The sequence below is a fragment of the Cherax quadricarinatus genome, chromosome 10 (assembly GCF_038502225.1).
Source record: "Cherax quadricarinatus isolate ZL_2023a chromosome 10, ASM3850222v1, whole genome shotgun sequence".
Lineage (NCBI taxonomy): Eukaryota > Metazoa > Arthropoda > Malacostraca > Decapoda > Parastacidae > Cherax > Cherax quadricarinatus.
In genome coordinates, this window is record NC_091301.1 from 39,893,757 (window position 1) to 39,911,612 (window position 17,856).

Below are 17,856 nucleotides of genomic sequence, written 5' to 3' on the forward strand. Positions count from 1 at the left end.
AATCTTGTATCAGGGACACCTAAGAATTTTGTATCAGGGAAACCTAAGAATTTTGTATCAGGAACACCAAAGAATCTTGTATCAGGGACACCTAAGAATTTTGTATCAGGGACACCTAAGAATCTTGTATCAGGGTCACCTAAGAATCTTGTATCAGGGACACCTAAGAATCTTGTATCAGGGACACCTAAGAATCTTGTATCAGGGACACCTAAGAATTTTGTATCAGGGACACCTAAGAATCTTGTATCAGGGACACCTAAGAATCTTGTATCAGGGACACCTAAGAATCTTGTATCAGGGACACCTAAGAATCTTGTATCAGGGACACCTAAGAATCTTGTATCAGGGACACCTAAGAATCTTGTATTAGGGACACCTAAGAATCTTGTATCAGGGACACCTAAGAATCTTGTATCAGGGACACCTAAGAATCTTGCATCAGGGACACCTAAGAATCTTGTATCAGGGACACCTAAGAATCTTGTATCAGGGACACCTAAGAATCTTGTATCAGGCACACCTAAGAATCTTGTATCAGGGACACCTAAGAATCTTGTATCAGGGACACCTAAGAATCTTGTATCAGGGACACCTAAGAATCTTGTATCAGGGACACTTAAGAATTTTGTATCATGAACACCTAAGAATCTTGTATCAGGGACACCTAAGAATCTTGTATCAGGGACACCTAAGAATCTTGTATCAGGGACACCTAAGAATCCTGTATCATGAACACCTAAGAATCTTGTATCAGGGACACCTAAGAATCTTGTATCAGGGACACCTAAGAATCTTGTATCAGGGACACCTAAGAATCTTGTATCAGGGACACCTAAGAATCTTGTATCAGGGACACCTAAGAATCTTGTATCAGGGACACCTAAGAATCTTGTATCAGGGACACCTAAGAATTTTGTATCAGGGACACCTAAGAATCTTGTATCAGGGACACTTAAGAATTTTGTATCAGGGACACCTAAGAATCTTGTATTAGGGACACCTAAGAATCTTGTATTTGGGACACCTAAGAATCTTGTATCAGGGACACCTAAGAATTTTGTATCAGGGACACCTAAGAATCTTGTATCAGGGACACTTAAGAATTTTGTATCATGAACACCTAAGAATCTTGTATCAGGGACACCTAAGAATCTTGTATCAGGGACACCTAAGAATCTTGTATCAGGGACATCAGGGACACCTAAGCATCTTGTATCAGGGACACCTAAGAATCTTGTATCAGGGACACCTAAGAATCTTGTATCAGGGACACCTAAGAATCCTGTATCATGAGCACCTAAGAATCTTGTATCAGGGACACCTAAGAATCTTGTATCAGGGACACCTAAGAATCTTGTATCAGGGACACCTAAGAATCCTGTATCATGAACACCTAAGAATCTTGTATCAGGCACACCTAAGAATCCTGCATCATGAACACCTAAGAATCTTGTATCAGGGACACCTAAGAATCTTGTATCAGGGACACCTAAGAGTCTTGTATCATGAACACCTAAGAATCTTGTATCAGGGACACCTAAGAATTTTGTATCAGGGACACCTAAGAATCTTGTATCAGGGACACCTAAGAATCTTGTATCAGGGACACCTAAGAATCTTGTATCAGGGACACCTAAGAATCTTGTATCAGGGACACCTAAGAATCTTGTATCAGGGACACCTAAGAATCTTGTATCAGGGACACCTAAGAATCTTGTATCAGGGACACCTAAGAATCTTGTATCAGGGACACCTAAGAATCTTGTATCAGGGACACCTAAGAATCTTGTATCGGGGACACTTAAGAATCTTGTATCATGGACACCTAAGAATTTTGTATCAGGGACACCTATGAATTTTGTATCAGGGACACCTATGAATTTTGTATCAGGGACACCTAAGAATCTTGTATCAGAGACACGTAAGAATCTTGTATCAGGGACACCTAAGAATCTTGTATCAGGGACACCTAAGAATCTTGTATCAGGGACACCTAAGAATCTTGTATCATGTACACCTAAGAATCTTGTATCAGGGACACCTAAGAATCTTGTATCAGGGACACCTAAGAATCTTGTATCAGGGACACCTAAGAATCTTGTATCAGGGACACCTAAGAATCTTGTATCAGGGACACCTAAGAATCTTGTATCAGGGACACCTAAGAATCTTGTATCAGGGACACCTAAGAATCTTGTATCAGGGACACCTAAGAATCTTGTATCAGGGACACCTAAGAATCTTGTATCAGGGACACCTAAGAATCTTGTATCAGGGACACCTAAGAATCTTGTATCAGGGACACCTAAGAATCTTGTATCAGGGACACCTAAGAATCTTGTATCAGGGACACCTAAGAATCTTGTATCAGGGACACCTAAGAATCTTGTATCAGGGACACCTAAGAATCTTGTATCAGGGACACCTAAGAATGTTGTATCAGGGACACCTAAGAATCTTGTATCAGGGACACCTAAGAATCTTGTATCAGGGACACCTAAGAATTTTGTATCAGGGACACCTAAGAATCTTGTATCAGGGACACTTAAGAATTTTGTATCAGGGACACCTAAGAATCTTGTATCAGGGACACCAAAGAATCTTGTATCAGGGACACCTAAGAATCCTGTATCATGAGCACCTAAGAATCTTGTATCAGGGACACCTAAGAATCTTGTATCAGGGACACCTATGAATCTTGTATCATGAACACCTAAGAATCTTGTATCAGGGGCACCTAATAATCTTGTATCAGGGACACCTAAGAATCTTGTATCAGGGACACCTAAGAGTCTTGTATCATGAACACCTAAGAATCTTGTATCAGTGACACCTAAGAATTTTGTATCAGGAACACCTAAGAATCTTGTATCAGGGACACCTAAGAATCTTGTATCAGGGACACCTAAGAATCTTGTATTAGGCACACCTAAGAATCTTGTATCAGAGACACCTAAGAATCTTGTATCAGGGACACCTAAGAATCTTGTATCAGGGACACCTAAGAATCTTGTATCAGGGACACCTAAGAATCTTGTATCAGGGACACCTAAGAATCTTGTATCAGGGACACCTAAGAATCTTGTATCAGGGACACCTAAGAATCTTGTATCAGGGACACCTAAGAATCTTGTATCAGGGACACCTAAGAATCTTGTATCAGGGACACCTAAGAATCTTGTATCATGGACACCTAAGAATCTTGTATCAGGGACACCTTGTATCAGGGACACCTAAGAATCTTGTATCAGGGACACCTAAGAATCTTGTATCACCTAAGAAACACCTAAGAATCTTGTATCAGAGACACCTAAGAATTTTGTATCATGAACACCTAAGAATCTTGTATCAGGGACACCTAAGAATCTTGTATCAGGGACACCTAAGAATTTTGTATCAGGGACACCTAAGAATCTTGTATCAGGGACACCTAAGAATCCTGTATCATGAACACCTAAGAATCTTGTATCAGGGACACCTAAGAATCCTGTATCATGAACACCTAAGAATCTTGTATCAGGGACACCTAAGAATCTTGTATCAGGGACACCTAAGAATTTTGTATCAGGGACACCTAAGAATCTTGTATCAGGGACACCTAAGAATTTTGTATCTAATAATCTTGTATAGGACACCTAAGAATTTTGTATCAGGGTCACCTAAGAATCTTGTATCAGGGACACCTAAGAATCTTGTATCAGGGACACCTAAGAATCTTGTATCAGGGACACCTAAGAATCTTGTATCAGGGACACCTAAGAATCTTGTATCAGGGACACCTAAGAATCTTGTATCAGGGACACCTAAGAATCTTGTATCAGGGACACCTAAGAATCTTGTATCAGGGACTCCTAAGAATCTTGTATCAGGGACACCTAAGAATCTTGTATCAGGGACACCTAAGAATCTTGTATCGGGGACAACTAAGAATCTTGTATCAGGGACACCTAAGCTTCTTGTTTCAGGGACACCTAAGATTCTTGTATCAGGGACACCTAAGAATCTTGTATCAGGGACACCTAAGAATCTTGTATCAGGGACACCTAAGAATCTTGTATCATGACACCTAAGAATCTTGTATCAGGGACACCTAAGAATCTTGTATCAGGGACACCTAAGAATCTTGTATCAGTGACACCTAAGAATCTTGTATCAGGGACACCTAAGAATTTTGTATCATGAACACCTAAGAATCTTGTATCAGGGACTCCTAAGAATCTTGTATCAGTGACACCTAAGAATCTTGTATCAGGGACACCTAAGAATTTTGTATCATGGACACCTAAGAATCTTGTATCAGGGACTCCTAAGAATCTTGTATCAGGGATACCTAAGAATCTTGTATCAGGGACACCTAAGAATCTTGTATCAGGGACTCCTAAGAATCTTGTATCAGGGACACCTAAGAATCTTGTATCAGGGACACCTAAGAATCTTGTATCAGGGACTCCTAAGAATCTTGTATCAGGGACACCTAAGATTCTTGTATCATGAACACCTAAGAATCTTGTATCAGGGACACCTAAGAATCTTGTATCAGGGACACCTAAGAATTTTGACACCTAAGAATCTTGTATCAGGGACACCTAAGAATCTTGTATCATGTACACCTAAGAATCTTGTATCAGGGTCACCTAAGAATCTTGTATCAGGGACACCTAAGAATTCTGTATCATGAACACCTAAGAATCTTGTATCAGGGACACCTAAGAATCTTGTATCAGGGACACCTAAGAATCTTGTATCAGGGACACCTAAGAATCTTGTATCAGGGACACCTAAGAATCTTGTATCAGGGACACCTAAGAATCTTGTATCAGGGACACCTAAGAATCTTGTATCAGGGACACCTAAGAATCTTGTATCAGGGACACCTAAGAATCTTGTATCAGAGACACCTAAGAATCTTGTATCAGGGACACCTAAGAATTTTGTATCAGGGACACCTAAGAATCTTGTATCATGGTCACCTAAGAATCTTGTATCAGGGACACCTAAGAATCTTGTATCAGGGACACTTAAGAATCATGTATCATGAACACCTAAGAATCTTGTATCAGGGACACCTAAGAATCTTGTATCAGGGACACCTAAGAATCTTGTATCAGGGACACCTAAGAATCTTGTATCAGGGACACCTCAGGGACACCTAGAATCTTGTATCAGGGACACCTAAGAATCTTGTATCAGGGACACCTAAGAATCTTGTATCTTGTATCAGGGACACCTAAGAACCTAAGAATCTTGTATCAGGGACACCTAAGAATCTTGTATCAGGGACACCTAAGAATCTTGTATCAGGGACACCTAAGAATCTTGTATCAGAGACACCTAAGAATCTTGTATCAAGGACACCTAAGAATCTTGTATCAGGGACACCTAAGAATCTTGTATCAGGGACACCTAAGAATCTTGTATCAGGGACACCTAAGAATCTTGTATCAGGGACACCTAAGAATTTTGTATCAGGGACACCTAAGAATCTTGTATCAGGGACACCTAAGAATCTTGTATCAGGGACACCTAAGAATCTTGTATCAGGGACACCTAAGAATCTTGTATTAGTGACACCTAAGAATCTTGTATCATGAACACCTAAGAATCTTGTATCAGGGACACCTAAGAATCTTGTATCAGGGACACCTAAGAATCTTGTATCAGGGACACCTAAGAATCTTGTATCAGGGACACCTAAGAATCTTGTATCAGGGACACCTAAGAATCCTGTATCATGAACACCTAAGAATCTTGTGTCAGGGGCACCTAAGAGTCCTGTATCATGAACACCTAAGAATCTTGTATCAGGGACACCTAAGAATCTTGTATCAGGGACACCTAAGAATTTTGTATCAGGGACACCTAAGAATCTTGTATCTGGGACACCTAAGAATCTTGTATCAGGGACACCTAAGAATTTTGAATCAGGACACCTAAGAATCTTGTATCAGGGACACCTAAGAATCTTGTATCAGGGACACCTAAGAATCTTGTATCAGGGACACCTAAGAATCTTGTATCAGGGACACCTAAGAATCTTGTATCAGAGACACCTAAGAATTTTGTATCATGAACACCTAAGAATCTTGTATCAGGGGCACCTAATAATCTTGTATCAGGGACACCTAAGAATCTTGTATCAGGGACACCTAAGAGTCTTGTATCATGAACACCTAAGAATCTTGTATCAGGGACACCTAAGAATTTTGTATCAGGGACACCTAAGAATCTTGTATCAGGGACACCTAAGAATCTTGTATCAGGGACACCTAAGAATCTTGTATTAGGCACACCTAAGAATCTTGTATCAGGGACACCTAAGAATCTTGTATCAGGGACACCTAAGAATCTTGTATCAGGGACACCTAAGAATCCTGTATCATGAACACCTAAGAATCTTGTATCAGGGGCACCTAAGAATCTTGTATCAGGGACACCTAAGAATCCTGTATCATGAACACCTAAGAATCATGTATCAGGGACACCTAAGAATCTTGTATCAGGGACACCTAAGAATCTTGTATCAGGGACACCTAAGAATCCTGTATCATGAACACCTAAGAATCTTGTATCAGGGGCACCTAAGAATTTTGTATCATGGACACCTAAGAATCCTGTATCATGAACACCTAAGAATCTTGTATCAGGGACACCTAAGAATTTTGTATCAGGGACACCTAAGAATCTTGTATCAGGGACACCTAAGAATCCTGTATCATGAACACCTAAGAATCTTGTATCAGGGACACCTAAGAATCCTGTATCATGAACACCTAAGAATCTTGTATCAGGGACACCTAAGAATCTTGCATCAGGGAAACCTAAGAATTTTGTATCAGGAACACCTAAGAATCTTGTATCAGGGACACCTAAGAATTTTGTATCAGGGACACCTAAGAATCTTGTATCAGGGTCACCTAAGAATCTTGTATCAGGGACACCTAAGAATCTTGTATCAGGGACACTTAAGAATCTTGTATCAGGGACACCTAAGAATTTTGCATCAGGGACACCTAAGAATCTTGTATTAGGGACACCTAAGAATTTTGTATCAGGGACACCTAAGAATCTTGTATCAGGGACACCTAAGAATCTTGTATCAGGGACACCTAAGAATCTTGTATCAGGGACACCTAAGAATCTTGTATCAGGGACACCTAAGAATCTTGTATCAGGGACACCTAAGAATCTTGTATCAGGGACACCTAAGAATCTTGTATCAGGGACACCTAAGAATCTTGTATCAGGGACACCTAAGAATCTTGTATCAGGGACACCTAAGAATCTTGTATCAGGGACACCTAAGAATCTTGTATCAGGGACACCTAAGAATCTTGTTTCAGGGACACCTAAGAATCTTGTATCAGGGACACCTAAGAATCTTGTATCAGGGACACCTAAGAATCTTGTATCAGGGACACCTAAGAAGCTTGTATCATGACACCTAAGAATCTTGTATCAGGGACACCTAAGAATTTTGTATCAGGGACACCTAAGAATCTTGTATCAGGGACACCTAAGAATCTTGTATCAGGGACACCTAAGAATCTTGTATCAGGGACACCTAAGAATCTTGTATCAGGGACACCTAAGAATCTTGTATCAGGGACACCTAAGAATCTTGTATCAGGGACACCTAAGAATCCTGTATCATGAACACCTAAGAATCTTGTATCAGGGAACCTAAGAATCTTGTATCAGGGACACCTAAGAATCTTGTATCAGGGACACCTAAGAATCCTGTATCATGAACACCTAAGAATCTTGTATCAGGGACACCTAAGAATCTTGTATCAGGGACACCTAAGAATCCTGTATCATGAACACCTAAGAATCTTGTATCAGGGACACCTAAGAATCTTGTATCAGGGACACCTAAGAATCTTGTATCAGGGACACCTAAGAATCTTGTATCAGGGACACCTAAGAATCTTGTATCAGGGACACCTAAGAATCTTGTATCATGAACACCTAAGAATCTTGTATCAGGGACACCTAAGAATCTTGTATCATGAACACCTAAGAATCTTGTATCAGGGACACCTAAGAATCTTGTATCAGGGACACCTAAGAATCTTGTATCAGGGACACCTAAGAATCTTGTATCAGGGACACCTAAGAATCTTGTATCAGGGACACCTAAGAATCTTGTATCAGGCACACCTAAGAATCTTGTATCAGGGACACCTAAGAATCTTGTATCAGGGACACCTAAGAATCTTGTATCAGGGACACCTAAGAATCTTGTATCAGGGACACCTAAGAATCTTGTATCAGGGACACCTAAGAATCTTGTATCAGGGACACCTAAGAATCTTGTATCAGGGACACCTAAGAATCTTGTATCAGGGACACCTAAGAATCTTGTATCAGGGACACCTAAGAATCTTGTATCAGGGACACCTAAGAATCTTGTATCAGGGACACCTAAGAATTTTGTATCAGGGACACCTAAGAATCTTGTATCAGGGACACCTAAGAATCTTGTATCAGGGACACCTAAGAATCTTGTATCAGGCACACCTAAGAATCTTGTATCAGGGACACCTAAGAATCTTGTATCAGGGACACCTAAGAATCTTGTATCAGGGACACCTAAGAATCTTGTATCATGGACACCTAAGAATCCTGAAGCAGGGGCACCTAAGAATCTTGTATCAGGGACACCTAAGAATCTTGTATCAGGGACACCTAAGAATCTTGTATCAGGGACACCTAAGAATCTTGTATCAGGGACACCTAAGAATCTTGTATCAGGGACACCTAAGAATCCTGTATCATGAACACCTAAGAATCTTGTATCAGGGACACCTAAGAATCTTGTATCAGGGACACCTAAGAATCTTGTATCAGGGACACCTAAGAATCTTGTATCAGGGACATCTATGAATTTTGTATCAGGGACACCTAAGAATCTTGTATCAGAGATACCTAAGAATCTTGTATCAGGGACACCTAAGAATCTTGTATTAGTGACACCTAAGAATCTTGTATCATGAACATTTAAGAATCTTGTATCAGGGACACCTAAGAATCTTGTATCAGGGACACCTAAGAATCTTGTATCAGGGACACCTAAGAATTTTGTATCAGGGACACCTAAGAATCTTGTATCAGGGACACCTAAGAATCTTGTATCAGGGACACCTAAGAATCTTGTATCAGGGACACCTAAGAATCTTGTATCAGGGACACCTAAGAATCTTGTATCAGGGACACCTAAGAATCTTGTATCAGGGACACCTAAGAATCTTGTATCAGGGACACCTAAGAATCTTGTATCAGGGACACCTAAGAATCTTGTATCAGGGACACCTAAGAATCTTGTATCAGGGACACCTAAGAATCTTGTATCAGGGACACCTAAGAATCTTGTATCAGGGACACCTAAGAATCTTGTATCAGGGACACCTAAGAATCTTGTATCAGGGACACCTAAGAATCTTGTATCAGGGACACCTAAGAATCTTGTATCAGAGACACCTAAGAATTTTGTATCATGAACACCTAAGAATCTTGTATCAGGGGCACCTAAGAATCTTGTATCAGGGACACCTAAGAGTCTTGTATCATGAACACCTAAGAATCTTGAATCAGGGACACCTAAGAATCTTGTATCAGGGATACCTAAGAATTTTGTATCAGGGACACCTAAGAATCCTGTATCATGAACACCTAAGAATCTTGTATCAGGGACACCTAAGAATCTTGTATATGGACACCTAAGAATCCTGTATCATGAACACCTAAGAATCTTGTATCAGGGACACCTAAGAATCCTGTATCATGAACACCTAAGAATCTTGTATCAGGGACACCTAAGAATCCTGTATCATGAACACCTAAGAATCTTTTATCAGGGACACCTAAGAATTTTGTATCTAAGAATTTTGTATCAGGAACACCTAAGAATCTTGTATCAGGGACACCTAAGAATCCTGTATCATGAACACCTAAGAATCTTGTATCAGGGACACCTAAGAATTTTGTATCAGGGACACCTAAGAATCTTGTATCAGGGACACATAAGAATCCTGTATCATGAACACCTAAGAATCTTGTGTCAGGGGCACCTAAGAGTCATGTATCATGAACACCTAAGAATCTTGTATCAGGGACACCTAAGAATCTTGTATCAATGACACCTAAGAATCTTGTATCATGAACACCTAAGAATCTTGTATCAGGGACACCTAAGAATTTTGTATCAGGGACACCTAAGAATCTTGTATCAGGGACACCTAAGAATCTTGTATCAGGGACACCTAAGAATCTTGCATCAGGGACACCTAAGAATCTTGTATCAGGGACACCTAAGAATCTTGTATCAGGGACACCTAAGAATTTTGTATCAGGGACACCTAAGAATCTTGTATCAGGGACACCTAAGAATCTTGTATCAGAGACACCTAAGAATCTTGTATCAGGGACACCTAAGAATCTTGTATCAGGGACACCTAAGAATCTTGTATCAGGGACACCTAAGAATTTTGAATCAGGGACACCTAAGAATCTTGTATCAGGGACACCTAAGAATCTTGTATCAGGGATACCTATAAATTTTGTATCAGGGACACCTAAGAATCTTGTATCAGAGACACCTAAGAATCTTGTATCAGGGGCACCTAAGAATCTTGTATTAGTGACACCTAAGAATCTTGTGTCATGAACACCTAAGAATCTTGTATCAGGGACACCTAAGAATCTTGTATCAGGGACACCTAAGAATCTTGTATAAGGGACACCTAAGAATTTTGTATCAGGGACACATAAGAATCTTGTATCAGGGACACCTAAGAATCCTGTATCATGAACACCTAAGAATCTTGTGTCAGGGGCACCTAAGAGTCCTGTATCATGAACACCTAAGAATCTTGTATCAGGGACACCTAAGAATCTTGTATCAATGACACCTAAGAGTCCTGTATCATGAACACCTAAGAATCTTGTATCAGGGACACCTAAGAATCTTGTGTCAATGACACCTAAGAATCTTGTATGATGAACACCTAAGAATCTTGTATCAGGGACACCTAAGAATTTTGTATCAGGGGCACCTAAGAATCTTGTATCAGGGACACCTAAGAATCTTGTATCAGGGACACCTAAGAATCTTGCATCAGGGACACCTAAGAATCTTGTATCAGGGACACCTAAGAATCTTGTATCAGGGACACCTAAGAATTTTGTATCAGGGACACCTAAGAATCTTGTATCAGGGACACCTAAGAATCTTGTATCAGAGACACCTAAGAATCTTGTATCAGGGACACCTAAGAATCTTGTATCAGGGACACCTAAGAATCTTGTATCAGGGACACCTAAGAATTTTGAATCAGGGACACCTAAGAATCTTGTATCAGGGACACCTAAGAATCTTGTATCAGGGACACCTATGAATTTTGTATCAGGGACACCTAAGAATCTTGTATCAGAGACACCTAAGAATCTTGTATCAGGGACACCTAAGAATTTTGTATCAGGGACACCTAAGAATCTTGTATTAGTGACACCTAAGAATCTTGTATCTTGAACACCTAAGAATCTCGTATCAGAGACACCTATGAATCTTGTATCAGGGACACCTAAGAATCTTGTATCAAGGACACCTAAGAATCTTGTATCAGGGACACCTAAGAATCTTGTATCAGGGACACCTAAGAATCTTGTATCAAGGACACCTATGAATCTTGTATCAGGGACACCTAAGAATCTTGTATCAGGGACACCTAAGAATCTTGTATCAAGGACACCTAAGAATATTGTATCAGAGACACCTAAGAATCTTGTATCAAGGACACCTAAGAATCTTGTATCAGGGACACCTAAGAATCTTGTATCAGGGACACCTAAGAATCTTGTATCAGAGACACCTAAGAATCTTGTATCAGGGACACCTAAGAATCTTGTATCAGGGACACCTAAGAATCTTGTATCAGGGACACCTAAGAATCTTGTATCAGAGACATGTAAGAATCTTGTATCAGAGACACCTAAGAATTTTGTATCATGAACACCTAAGAATCTTGTATCAGGGACACCTATGAATCTTGTATCAGGGACACCTAAGAATCTTGTATCAGGGACACCTAAGAATCTTGTATTAGTGACACCTAAGAATCTTGTGTCATGAACACCTAAGAATCTTGTATCAGGGACACCTAAGAATCTTGTATCAGGGACACCTAAGAATCTTGTATCAGGGACACCTAAGAATTTTGTATCAGGGACACCTAAGAATCTTGTATCAGGGACACCTAAGAATCCTGTATCATGAACACCTAAGAATCTTGTGTCAGGGGCACCTAAGAGTCCTGTATCATGAACACCTAAGAATCTTGTATCAGGGACACCTAAGAATCTTGTATCAGGGACACCTAAGAATTTTGTATCAGGGGCACCTAATAATCTTGTATCAGGGAAACTAAGAATCTTGTATCAGGGACACCTAAGAGTCTTGTATCATGAACACCTATGAATCTTGTATCAGGGACACCTAAGAATTTTGTATCAGAGACACCTAAGAATCTTGTATCAGGGACACCTAAGAATCTTGCATCAGGGACACCTAAGAATCTTGTATTAGGCACACCTAAGAATCTTGTATCAGGGACATCTAAGAATCTTGTATCAGGGACACCTAAGAATCTTGTATCAGGGACACCTAAGAATCCTGTATCATGAACACCTAAGAATCTTGTATCAGGGGCACCTAAGAATCTTGTATCAGGGACACCTAAGAATCCTGTATCATGAACACCTAAGAATCATGTATCAGGGACACCTAAGAATCTTGTATCAGGGACACCTAAGAATCTTGTATCAGGGACACCTAAGAATCCTGTATCATGAACACCTAAGAATCTTGTATCAGGGGCACCTATGAATTTTGTATCATGGACACCTAAGAATCCTGTATCATGAACACCTAAGAATCATTTATCAGGGACACCTAAGAATTTTGTATCAGGGACACCTAAGAATCTTGTATCAGGGACACCTAAGAATCCTGTATCATGAACACCTAAGAATCTTGTATCAGGGACACCTAAGAATCCTGTATCATGAACACCTAAGAATCTTGTATCTAAGAATTTTGTATCAGGACACCTAAGAATCTTGTATCAGGGACACCTAAGAATTTTGTATCAGGAACACCTAAGAATCTTGTATCAGGGACACCTAAGAAATCAAGGGACACCTAAGAATCTTGTATCATGGTCACCTAAGAATCTTGTATCAAGGACACCTAAGAATCTTGTATCAGGGACACTTAAGAATCTTGTATCAGGGACACCTAAGAATTTTGCATCAGGGACACCTAAGAATCTTGTATTAGGGACACCTAAGAATTTTGTATCAGGGACACCTAAGAATCTTGTATTAGGGACACCTAAGAATCTTGTATCAGGGACACCTAAGAATTTTGTATCAGGGACACTTAAGAATTTTGTATCATGAACACCTAAGAATCTTGTATCAGGGACAACTAAGAATCTTGTATCAGGGACACCTAAGAATCTTGTATCAGGGACACCTAAGAATCTTGTATCAGGGACACCTAAGAATCTTGTATCAGGGACACCTAAGAATCCTGTATCATGAGCACCTAAGAATCTTGTATCAGGGACACCTAAGAATCTTGTATCAGGGACACTTAAGAATCTTGTATCAGGGACACCTAAGAATCTTGTATCAGAGACACCTAAGAATTTTGTAACATGAACACCTAAGAATCTTGTATCAGGGGCACCTAAAAATCCTGTATCAGGGACACCTAAGAATCTTGTATCAGGGACACCTAAGAGTCTTGTATCATGAACACCTAAGAATCTTGTATCAGGGACACCTAAGAATTTTGTATCAGGGACACCTAAGAATCTTGTATCAGGGACACCTAAGAATCTTGTATCAGGGACACCTAAGAATCTTGTATCAGGCACACCTAAGAATCTTGTATCAGGGACACCTAAGAATCTTGTATCAGGGACACCTAAGAATCTTGTATCAGGGACACCTAAGAATCCTGTATCATGAACACCTAAGAATCTTGTATCAGGGGCACCTAAGAATCTTGTATCACGGACACCTAAGAATCCTGTATCATGAACACCTAAGAATCTTGTATCAGGGACACCTAAGAATCTTGTATCAGGGACACCTAAGAATCTTGTATCAGGGACACCTAAGAATCCTGTATCATGAACACCTAAGAATCTTGTATCAGGGGCACCTAAGAATTTTGTATCATGGACACCTAAGAATCCTGTATCATGAACACCTAAGAATCTTGTATCAGGGACACCTAAGAATCCTGTATCATGAACACCTAAGAATATTGTATGAGGGGAACCTAAGAATCTTGTATCAGGGACACCTAAGAATCCTGTATCATGAACACCTAAGAATCTTGTATCAGGGACACCTAAGAATTTTGTATCAGGAACACCTAAGAATCTTGTATCAGGGACACCTAAGAATCCTGTATCATGAACACCTAAGAATCTTGTATCAGGGACACCTAAGAATCCTGTATCATGAACACCTAAGAATCTTGTATCAGGGACACCTAAGAATTTTGTATCAGGGACACCTAAGAATCTTGTATCAGGGACACCTAAGAATCCTGTATCATGAACACCTAAGAATCTTGTGTCAGGGGCACCTAAGAGTCATGTATCATGAACACCTAAGAATCTTGTATCAGGGACACCTAGGAATCTTGTATCATGAACACCTAATAAGTTTCAGCTTCATCAATAAACAAATCAATTGACTTCAGAGCTTCCTGGGATGTTCTTGACTTCAGAGCTTCCTGGGATGTTGTTGACTTCAGAGCTTCCTGGGATGTTCTTGACTTCAGAGCTTCCTGGGATGTTCTTGACTTCAGAGCTTCCTGGGATGTTCTTGACTTCAGAGCTTCCTGGGATGTTCTTGACTTCAGAGCTTCCTGGGATGTTCTTGACTTCAGAGCTTCCTGGGATGTTCTTGACTTCAGAGCTTCCTGGGATGTTCTTGACTTCAGAGCTTCCTGGGATGTTCTTGACTTCAGAGCTTCCTGGGATGTTCTTGACTTCAGAGCTCCCTGGGATGTTCTTGACTTCAGTTATACTCTACCTTCCACCTTTAAGGAAAGTATCTCGATGTTCATGACGGGCTCTTGATCTAAAGGAAAGTACCTACTTTCTCCTTTCGTGGATCAAACTTGATTGCCTTCCATTTCTCAGGTGTTGTATGACCCTTGTAGGTTTAGTGTATCCCTAGAAATATATTACAATTTCTTTTTTCATATTTTGTTTTTCGGCTTGCAGCATCCGGGGTCTGTATCGTCACGTAGAGGCAGAGAAGCAACATCCTGTCTGACAATAAAACGTTTTCATCAATATCACCTGCTGTTTCATTCCTCCCCTTGTCTGCTACTGCTGCTGTTGTTACTGATCTGCTGCTGCTGCTGCTGTTGTTACTGATCTGCTGCTGCTGCTCGCTGTGCCACAGGTTTTGCTGGTGATCACATGAAATGCACGTCACACACGCACACACACACACACACACACACACATACACATGGCGGGGCCAGGACCTGTGAATCGACCATTGCAACCACATACAGATGAACACTCACTCGCTCACACCCCTGCAACCACAGTTAGGTGAATGCACACACACACACACACACACACACACACACACACACACACACACACACTCAGAAGCGTCCTTGTTCGCAGATGATGTGAAATTAATGAGGAGAATTAAATCAGATGAGGATCAGGAAGGACTTCAAAGAGACCTGGACAGGCTGGACACGTGGTCCAGCAACTGGCTTCTCGAATTTAACCCCGCCAAATGCAAAGTCATGAAGATTGGGGAAAGGCAAAGAAGACTGCAGACAGAGTATAGGCTAGGTGGCCAAAGACTGCAAATCTCACTCAAGGAGAAAGATCTTGGGGTGAGTATAACACCGAGCGCGTCTCTGGAATTACGCATTAACCAGATAACTGCTGCAGCATATGAGCGCCTGGCAAACCTGAGAACAGCGTTCCGTTAGTAAGGAATCGTTACAGACGCTGTACACTGTGTACGTCAGGCCCATACTGGAGTAAGCAGCACTTGTATGGAACCCACACTTGATCAAGCAAGTCAAGAAATTAGAGAAAGTGTAAAGGTTTGCGACAAGGTTAGTTCCAGAGCTAAGGGGAATGTCCTACGAAGAAAGGTTAAGGGAAATCGGCCTGACGACACTGGAGGACAGGAGGGTTAGGGGAGACATGATAACGACATACAAAATACTGCTTGGAATAGACAAGATGGGCAGAAACAGTGTTCCAGAGAGGGGACACAGAAACAAGGGGTCACAATTGGAAGTTGAAGACCCAGATGAGTCAAGGGATGTTAGGTAGAACTTCTTCAGTCATAGAGTAGTCAGGAAGTGAAAAAGCCTAGCAAGTGAGGTAGAGGAGGCATGAACCATACATAGCCTTAAGATGAGGCATGATGAAGCTCATGGAGCAGGGAGAGAGAGGGCCTAGTAGCACTCAGGGAAGAGGCGGGGCCAAGAGCTGAGTCTCGATCCGTACAATCACAGTTAGGTGAGTACGATTAGGTGAGTACACACACACACACACACACACACACACACACACACGACTGAGGGACAAACCGGAGTACTGGAGAGTGTACCTCGATTGTGACAGAACACAAGAAAGTACGATACTGAAAGAGAGGGTACCAAGACGAAAGGAGGAACGAGAAGCAATGATGAAGATGAACAGAATCCAGACCCATGTGGAAGGGAAAACACCCCATCCCCCAGAAACTCCCACAGAAGGACTCCAACCAGGATAACCCAATGAAAGTGAACAATCTAAACCAAAACCCACACACTGTCCCCTCTGCCCCCACCCCCTACATCACAAACCCCACCCCTATGGCAGCCCCCTATGGGCACTCTGCCCCCCTCATCACAAACTTCACATTCACCGCAATTCCCCATAGGCCCCCTCCAGGGCTCCCACTCCCCCAACCCTAATATTCTCCCAGGACCACAGTGATAGAAAAGCTGAAGGTTTGATACACGAACACGGATGGAATAACGAATAAATATAAGGAGTGGCATAAAAGAATCAACGAGAAATCCCCAGACATTATAGCAGTCACAGAAACGAAACTCACTGAGACAATAACAGACACAATCTTCCCACCAGGATATCAGATCCTGGGGAAAGATAGGAGCAGAGGGGGAGGATTGGTTGCACTGCTCATAAAAAAGCGATGGGGATTTGAGGAAATGAAAGGCATGGACAAGATTGAAGAAAGGGACTACATAGTAGGTACAATTCAGTCTGGTTAACATAAGGTAGTCATTGCAGTGATGTATAGCCCACCACAAAACTGCAGGAGACCAAGAGAGGAATGTGAAGAGAACAACAGAGCGATAGTGGACACACTGGCTAAGGTGGCAAGAAGAGCTCACTCGAGCAGAGCAAAGTTACTGGTTATGGGCGATTTAAACCACAGGGAGATCGACTGGGAAAACCTTGAGCCACATGAGGGTCCCGAAACATGGAGAGCCAAAATGACGGATGTGGTACTGGAAAACGTCATGCATCAACATGTCAGGGACATTACCAGAGAGAGAGAGAAGGATGAACTAGCAAGACTGGACCTTGTGTTCACCCAGAGCAGTTCAGACACTAAGGACATCACATTTGAGAGGCTCCATGGAGCTAGTGATCACGTGGTTCTGAGTTTTGATTCCATAGTAGAGTTACAAGTGGAGTCCCCTCAAGGAAGGTTCCTTGATGTTTGTGAGGGGCTCTTGATTTAGGGAATTGGATCTGTGCTCCAGTTCCCCAA

General features: G+C 41.3%; 1 protein-coding gene across 1 annotated transcript in view; it reads left to right on the forward strand.

Moving 5' to 3' along the window:
- The window catches only part of LOC128688055 (uncharacterized), a gene marked incomplete at its 5' end in the record, with an annotated part of 80,505 nt that extends 65,117 nt beyond the window's left edge, over positions 1 to 15,388 (forward strand). The window contains 1 exon segment of the mRNA XM_070083847.1: positions 15,312 to 15,388. Within this exon segment, the coding sequence (XP_069939948.1) occupies positions 15,312 to 15,363 (52 nt within the window).
- Between the last annotated feature and the right edge of the window lie 2,468 nt (positions 15,389 to 17,856).